This window comes from Abramis brama (assembly GCF_963993115.1).
Source record: "Abramis brama genome assembly, chromosome: 3".
NCBI classification, from domain to species: domain Eukaryota; kingdom Metazoa; phylum Chordata; class Actinopteri; order Cypriniformes; family Leuciscidae; genus Abramis; species Abramis brama.
Window position 1 is genome coordinate 40,417,740 of NC_139965.1, and position 9,290 is coordinate 40,427,029.

At 35.7% G+C, this 9,290-nt stretch overlaps 1 protein-coding gene across 2 annotated transcripts in view; it reads left to right on the plus strand.

Annotated features, from left to right (window-relative positions):
- Positions 1–3,990, plus strand: part of arap2 (ArfGAP with RhoGAP domain, ankyrin repeat and PH domain 2) — a 106,600-nt gene extending 102,610 nt beyond the window's left edge. For both annotated transcript variants that reach the window (XM_084108155.1, XM_084108156.1), the window contains exons 32-33: positions 1,028–1,150; positions 1,427–3,990. In XM_084108155.1, the coding sequence (XP_083964281.1) occupies positions 1,028–1,150; positions 1,427–1,774 (471 nt within the window). In that variant the 3' untranslated portion in view covers positions 1,775–3,990. The remainder of the gene's footprint in view (positions 1–1,027; positions 1,151–1,426) is intronic.
- The last annotated feature ends 5,300 nt before the right edge of the window (positions 3,991–9,290 follow it).

A 9,290-nucleotide genomic window follows, 5' to 3' on the forward strand; every position in this document is an offset into this window, starting at 1 on the left:
CAGTGATACTAATTCTCAGCTGACAATACTACCGTTAAAAAGTCTGGGTATTTTGAAATAAGTCTTGTATATTCACCAAGGCTGCTTTTTTTTTTTAATCAAAAATTGTGAAATATTATTGCAATTTAAAGTAACTGTTTTCTATGTTAATATTTTATAAAATGTATTTTAGTCCTGTGATGGAAAAGCTGAATTTTCAGCATCATTTCTCCAGTCTTCAGTGTCACATGATCCTTCAGAAATCATTCTAATATGCTGATTTTATGCTGATTTCTTATTATTATAACAGTTATTATATATAACAGTGGTGCTGCTATATTTTTTTTTGGAAACAGTGATTAAAAAAAATATTTCAGGATTTTTGGATAAATAGAAAGTTCAAAAGAACAGCATTTATTTAAAATTGACATCTTTTATAACATTATAAATGTCTTTACTGCCATTTTTGATCATTGTAATGCATCTCAACTGATTAAATGTAATCAAAAGAAATAAATTACTGACCCTAATCTTTTGTACAGTAGTGTAGATGTTATGACAAGTATATATACTTTTAGTGTTTTGCCACACTAATAGATTATGCTCACCTGTAAAATATTTGATGGACCCTTTTCACAGACTGTGGTGATTTGTTTCCACAGTTGTCAACATCGCAAATGTAGTAAAGTTTTTCATATATATATATATATATAAGTCTTGGAAACACTATCATGGATTTTTTTTTCTTTGCTAGTGGAGCAAATTGGAAAACAAAAATTATATTTGCTGTTGACTCCCATTCACCACTATATAAGTTTACCCAACTTATGATGACTTCCGCTTCTGAGAAGCCCGGAAATGTGAAATTTCCATTGGCTGGAAATTGCTCTTTCTATTCCCTTTAGCTCAAACTGTAGAGCATGGCACTAGCATTGAGCCAAAATCATGGGTTCAATTCCTGCATAAACTGATAAAATGTAATCCTTGAATTCAATATTGATTTGGATGAAAGCATCTGCCGAATGCATAAATGTAAATGTACTTGCAGCATGAAGGTGACTTATGGCCTAAAGACCTAAAGCAGAGTGCATCATTACCTTATAACCTGAGCAGAGGGAGAACATCCACTTACAGCCCTGCACAGACCAGCACAGCCAAACACCAGAGAGAGGTCAGCATTAATCCTGCTCTACACTCACATAAATGTCATAAATGCTTAACAAACCTTTTCATTTAAAGTTGCTTAATGCATTGTTTGCTTCAGTGAACATTTCTAAAGGCCAGCACAGTTAGCAGTAATCAGACCTGATCTCCATCTTTGTTGACAGTTAAACCTTATCCATATCGTCTTGTCCACAAAATGGTTGTTCAAGTCTATTCCCTGCATACAAAACAGCCTTTGACTCATATAACCACGAATATTCATGTACTTTCTGCTCTTCTGCAGGTTAAAGGAAAGTCAGTCCTCACTACAAGTATAGAAGGTTCAAATACACAAAACCAAATGACCACAGATGAGGGCAACCAACCAGACTCGAGGCATACATTGACAAGCTGTAAGGGAACTCCATGTGTCCCCAGGCATGAAATGGTGATTGATGACACACTCCGGTCTCAGCGAAGAGTATCAATTCAACAAGACGCCAGCACTCTCACCCAGCTATCACAGAGGAAAGCCTCGTTGCCCTCGTTGCCCTCGTTGCCCAGCAGAGGTGTGCAGTTGCCTCAAAACCTCATTAATGAATTAAGTACTGTTCTCAACAAAACAGGACGTTCTCTGAACAAAGACGATTAAGAGAGACAGAAAGACAGGAGTCTTGTCCATTGCACTTTTCTTGTGCATGAGAAAAATAAAACAGCAGAGTTACATTTCAGTAAGGAAGTTGGACTCTTTGGATCGAGTATTTAACATAATGGGACAGTGAAGAGTAAGTATAGTGAATGTTTAGAGTGACGAGAAGTGGTAGGTGAAACATTGGATGTGGATTTTTTTTATTGCTTTAGGCTTTGCAATGAAACATGCATTTCATTTTCACATCTGTTTTTATTCTAGATTAGGTTGAAAAATACACTACTAAGACAATGATGCTCCAATATCATCTAAAACCTCCATCGCTGCATCCAAAATTGAATACTTCCCTAATTTATATATGCAAAAAAAACAGAATGCCAACAGAGTAGTATGTCTCAGTACGTAGTATTAGAAAAACCGTAGGTGAAAAGTACCCGCATGACCTATTACTTCCACCAAGTTTCTGAAGTGCACATTCGCTATCCCATGAGGCCACGGGAGAGGATTTATGAATGGCAGTGAAGTGAAATTTCATTCATACTACCCATATCCAAACTATATAGAACACTTGACCTCGTTCTTGAACTCGATATTCTGGTAATATTACAGTCTTCTCTCTTGTAAAGTAAGCCCAGACCTCCCACAACTCAAAATCCAAACAATCGATGGATCGAACCAAGACCCTGTCATGCATTTTGTTCTTTGTCGATGTTGTGCATCACAATACGGAAGAAAAGATCCATCACTACTTCTGTTATATTGCACTTTTAATGAATCTAGGTTAATGTTAATTTGTACATATTTTAACAAATTTGTACCATTAATTCATTATTATCAAACATTAAATAACAATGAACAATTGTATGTTTATAAATCTACACTAATCTAGATTAATAAATGATAGGACATGGTACCTAATGCATTAACTAATGTTAACAAATTAGTTAATTTTACGTATTTAATTTTAAGTCATTTTAGTTCAATTTTGATAATTTCAGTACTCGTGCTTCAAGATCTACCAAGCTTGTTTTTTTGTGTTTTTTTTTGTCTCAAGAGAATTGTGTGTCCTTTCATAGTTGGATACAAAAATAGCCCTGCTGTTTTCCTACATTCACATTCCTGTTTCCATGCTAGTCGAGGTTCCAGACAATGATGCTTCAATTGCATTGATCTGTTTAGAACTTATCAAACCTCCATGTAATGAAAGTGGTTGTGTAGAAGTGAGCTGAATTAGTCATTACAATCTTTTTCAAGAGAAACTTGTGCCCATTTATAGTTGGATACAAAAAACACCCACCATTCCAAACCCTCCAAAGTTGTTGAATAATGCATAAAAGTATGAGAGCATGCACATTGAATATTGTCACCCAGTTTGATATTAAATATTTATAGTTGACATTTTATGTAGATTATGAATCACTTAACAGCCGCCTGCATCTCGTTTTTAAAATGGTAATCATGCACTCTGCCTGTTGTCAAAACATGTAATATGCAATAGTCTATGTGACATGTAAATAAACATAGTTAAAGTTAAAAGGTTCATACACTACCATTCAAAAGTTTATGGTTGGTAAGATTATTTAATGTTTTTGAAAGAAGTCTCGTATGCTCACCAAAGCTGCATTTACTGTATTTTACCAGACTTACTCAGTGTCACATGATCCTTCAGAAATCATTATAATATGCTGATTTGCTGCTCTAGAAACCCTTTTTATTATTAATGATGAAAACAGTTGTGCTGATTAATAATTTTGTTGAAACTGATTTTTTTTTCTTTTGGATTCTTTAATGAATTGAAAGTTCAAGAGAACAGCATTTATTTGAAATAGAAAACTTTTGTAACATTTTTTGATACAAAAAAAAAAGTTTGACATTTTTTATACATTTATTGCATCCTTGATAAATAAAAGAAATTCTTAGCACAAACTTTTGAATGGTAGTGTGTTTACTGTTTGTATACTGTAGATATGTTGGGTCAACAGTGTTGAACTGCTTGTTTGCAGTCAATTTACGAGTGCTCTCTCTGTATAAATATACTGCAGAATCGCCCTTGGTTTATTGTCTGTTTGTAAGAGAATGCTGCTGACATTTTGATTTGAGTGTTTTTTTTATTACTTCTAAGGTGTTAATCAGGTTGTACTCCATGTGTTGTATTGTCTCTGCCTGTAAGTAACACACCTGCGCCGTCTCCCTCATTAAAGTTTTAATGCTTGAATTAATTAGCGTCTCTATAAATGACGACTGTCAGATGCTGACACCTTGAGCAACGCCACATGTTCCGGTTTTGATTGAAACATGTAGCTTCTGTGCTATTGTCACTCAAAGCGTGTGTGTGTGTGTGTTTGTTCGCACCTGTTTTTGCGGTGCTTCCCTCCTAAGCATTACTGCTACGCCCGTGCTGTCGCTTTTCTCTCATCTGAAGGTCACCATATGGCAGGAGTGTTGGGAATGAAGAACCTCAAATAATTGAAAACATTATGCGTGACTTTGACACACAAAGGAAGGGCGCTGTGTAGTGGGGAAATCCAGGCGTTTTGAATGAATTAGTTGGGTTGCATCTGTTACCTGGCATTTATATTGGCTACTGTTTTCTGAAAGTTTTATTAAAAGTTTTGTATTGCTCATTTTGACTGAGCACATTAATAGCCCTGTATTTTTAGTAGCAAATGTTTACCTACACACTCGCCCTACTGACTTTCTTGGACTGGCCAAACTACAATAATAGTCACGGTCAGGAAAAAGCTCCCAAATAACCTCCCCAAAATCCATTTAAAAAAGAGATTAAGCTAATATGACACAAACATTTGCTCATAAAAGATGCAGTGTGTCCCTATAGTCTGTTATTTCTCTGAGGCTTTTGTTTTATCAGTACAAAGTCTATTCACTGTTAAGACTGAAAAGCAAGCATTCACCAAGCTTTCAGATTTCATCACTAATGCATAACCTTCCCCTCATGCTATTAGTCAGTAAACACTGAGCAGTCCAGGGAGATTACAACAGTCAATAAAGCAAGTTAGGTTTTTAATTTACGCAACAAAATGGGAAAGGTGGGACAGTGAGACACCGCAGGCACCGAGTGGCTCTTGTGGGACAATTAATGTTAAACTATTCAAATGATGGACTTAAGAGCTTAATTAAATAAAAAAGAGTGTGCTTTTTGTAGCAAGTGTTAAATAAATGGCGAACCATTACATTGTCGCTTTTTCCTGACCTCTTATTTCTGTGTTTCTGCAGTGCATTAATTAACTATAATATACTTATTTAAAACCTAATTGATTTTTTTGAATACTGAATCAGAAGTCTATAAGGTAACTGCGACTTTATATCTCACAATTGTGACATAATTTCTTATAATTATGACTCAATAGCAATAATCTCCCAATAGCAACTTTATATCTCACAGTGTGACTATATCTCAAAAGCACTATTTATTTATTTATTTGCCTATTTATTGTTTGCAATTGTGACCATATCTCTCGATTGAGACACTATGTCTCACAATGTGACGTAATTGTGAATATATATATATATATATATATATATATATATATATATATATATATATATATATATATATATATATATATATATATATATATATATATATATATTCACAATTACGTCACATTGTGAGATATATATATATATATACATTTAGTATGGGCTTTTTCAGATTTTTTTTTTATTTATTTTTTTTACTTTTCAGCAAAGATATGCATTCTGTTGATCAAAAGTGACGGTAAAATTATTTCTATTTCAAATAAATGCTGTTCTTTTCAACAATCGATTACACTTTATTTCGATGGTCCACTTTAGACATTCTACTAACTAATAAGTAACTTTGCAGACTATTAGATTAGGGTTAGGTGGTTCGGATTAGTAGTTGTAGTAGTCCACTAATGTTTAAGTCTAATGAGAGTTAGTGGACGGTTGCAAAGTTAGTGGAATATAAAATGTATGCTAGTTTTCACAAAAAATATTGAGCATCCCAAATGTTTTGAACATTGAAGATGTGTATATGTATATGTACAGTGGGGATGTAGAATTGAAAATAATCTTGACTGTTTTTCTACCCCCTCTTTCTACCACAATGACCATTTGGAGTTCCTAAGGCACAGGGGGGCTGATAGTGATCTAGGCCTGCAGGCCAAATGTTTGTACTTTGGGCCATTTGGGGGTCGATGAATTGTCACACCTTTAGTACAGTGGTGGAAGTGTAATTATCTGATTGGTCAGTTTGAATGTCTCACAGTTGGGTTTTAGTCACATGGTCAAGGAAAGGATAAAAAAAGATTGTAACTGTCTCTTTGATGCTCTGGCTCTCTTCTTCTCTGGGTCCCTTTCTTGGGGGCTCTCTTCTTATTCTTGGGGCTCTCTCCTTTTGCCTCCTCTTTTCTTTGTCTCACACACACACACTCTCTCTCACTCTCTCACTCTCTCTCTCTCTCTCTCTCTCTCTCTCTCTCTCTCTCTCTCAGGTAACATTTTACATGCTGGGTAAGATTAATGGTATAAGTTATCATCATCTCATACATCTATTTTGTAACTATTTTATTTTGTCATTAAACATTTTCAATTACAACTAATGTGCTAAATAGTTTTGATTTGGTATTGACTTTGAAGTGCTACATATTGCAATACAATATCGTCACTCTCTATAGCAACGCTCTCCCACAAATATTAAGCTATTGTAACTGCACTTATTTCCGTCGTTGGTATAAGTGGCAGTGGGTGGTATAGACAAGAAATGTGCAGTTTTCTACCATCTTGCTAATAACGTTTCTTTAGTCATTCTGCAGTTCTTGCAGCTTGAACCACTGCAGGAATTCCACCCTTACAGGGAGAACAAGTATTTGATACACTGCCGATTTTGCAGGTTTTCCTACTTACAAAGCATGTAGAGGTCTGTAATTTTTATCATAGGTACACTTCAACTGTGAGTGACGGAATCTAAAACAAAAATCCAGAAAATCACATTGTATGATTTTTAAATAATTTGCATTTTATTGCATGACGTAAGTATTTGATCACCTACCAACCAGTAAGAATTCTGGCTCTCACAGACCTGTTACTTTTTCTTTAAGAAGCCCTCCTTGTTCTCCACTCATTACCTATATTAACTGCACCTGTTTGAACTCGTTACCTGTATAAAAGACACCTGTCCACACACTCAATTAAACAGACTCCAACCTCTCCACAATGGCCAAGACCAGAGAGCTGTGTAAGGACATCAGGGATAAAATTGTAGACCTGCACAAGGCTGGGATGGGCTACAGGACAATAGGCAAGCAGCTTGGTGAGAAGGCAACAACTGTTGGCACAATTATTAGAAAATGGAAGAAGTTCAAGATGACGGTCAATCTCCCTCGGTCTGGGGCACCATGCACGATCTCACCTCGTGGGGCATCAATGATCATGAGGAAGGTGAGGGATCATCCCAGAACTACACGGCAGGACCTGGTCAATGACCTGAAGAGAGCTGGGACCACAGTCTCAAAGAAAACCATTAGTAACACACTACGCCGTTATGGATTAAAAACCTGCAGCGCACGCAAGGTCCCCCTTCTCAAGCCAGGGCATGTCCAAGCCCGTCTGAAGTTTGCCAGTGACCATCTGGATGATCCAGAGGAGGAATGGGAGAAGGTCATGTGGTCTGATGAGACAAAAATAGAGCTTTTTGGTCTAAACTCGCCGTGTTTGGAGGAAGAAGAAGGATGAGTACAACCCCAAGAACACCATCCCAACCGTGAAGCATGGAGGTGGAAACATCATTCTTTGGGGATGCTTTTCTGCAAAGGGGACAGGACGACTGCATTGTATTGAGGGGAGGCTGGATGGGGCCATGTATCACGAGATCTTGGCCAACAACCTCCTTCCCTCAGTAAGAGCATTAAAGATGGGTCGAGGCTGGGTCTTCCAGCATGAAAACGACCCGAAACACACAGCCAGGGCAACTAAGGTGTGGCTCCGTAAGAAGCATCTCAAGGTCCTGGAGTGGCCTAGCCAGTCTCCAGACCTAAACCCAATAGAAAATCTTTGGAGGGAGCTGAAAGTAAGTATTGCCCAGCGACAGCCCCGAAACCTGAAGGATCTGGAGAAAGTCTGTATGGAGGAGTGGGCCAGAATCCCTGCTGCAGTGTGTGCAAACCTGGTCAAGAACTACAGGAAACGTATGATCTCTGTAATTACAAACTAAGGTTTCTGTACCAAATATTAAGTTCGGCTTTTCTGATGTATCAAATACTTATGTAATATGCAATAAATCATGCAATAAAATGCAAATTAATTACTTAAAAATCATACAATGTAATTTTCTGGATTTTTGTTTTAGATTCCATCACTCACAGTTGAAGAGTACCTATGAAAAAAAATTACAGACTTCTACATGCTTTGTAAGTGGGAAAACCTGCAAAATCGGCAGTGTATCAAATACTTGTTCTCCCCACTGTGTATATATATCATATTTTCAAATAATTTGTATTCAAATTGCACTGAAAAAAATTATTTTTGCTGCTTGTTCAAATTGCTTAATTAAAATGAGCTTAAGCAACACAATTGCTATACATTTTGTCCTAACTTAATTTGATTGTGTTCAATCTGCTTAAATATATGTAAAATTTAAGTTTACTTAATCCATTTGTGTTGGATTACATGAATGATTTGTGTTGCATTAACTGAAACTGGGCGGTGCTTGTTAGTTCCCAGCATGCTTTGCATATGGTTGAATTAAGTGAGAATAAATGTTATAGTTTTTTTTTTGAGAAAATGAGAAAAGGGGAAGACTTGATAGTGTGTAATTGTGTTAAATGTTCAATTACATTGGAATTATTAGAACCATTTACATTACAGTGGGTTACCATTGTGGAGAAGAGAGCATTTTGTTAGGCTGTGGACTGATTCAGTTACTTTCAACTGCTTTGGCCGAAGGAGCATGTAAATCACAGCATTTAAGATGCTAATATGTGTTAATGCTTGCAAATAGCTAGCTATAGTCTATCAATTCAATTGTGTCACTAAAATAAATGAAATCTTAATGGATGAATGAATATATACATATGAATACCTGAATCATGCCAGGAAGCCTTTAAAAATTCACTTTTAGACTACTTAAATGAATCGCTTTAAATGATTTCCATGTTGTTGAAGTTGCATGAACAAATTGTTTGTTTAACGTAACCTGGTTATGTGGAACCTGTTGACATAAAAAAGTTGATTAAAGCCAACATATCATAGAATCAGCATGAAACTGTTTATTGTGAAAACAATTACATATATTCAATTAAAAAGTATGAGGATTGTTAAAAAATGTGGCTAGCTGTGCATTGAGTATTATATATTCAATAGTATAGTATAATCTTCAATTATTTCAAATGTATGATGATTTAACACTCATTTTGATTTACAGAAATCATACATGTTCCATTTATGACTGACAAATTTGTATCACATTATGTTTATTAGTTAGGTTAAAACTGTAATCCAAACAGATGGACATTTTATATTTGATTCAAATACATAA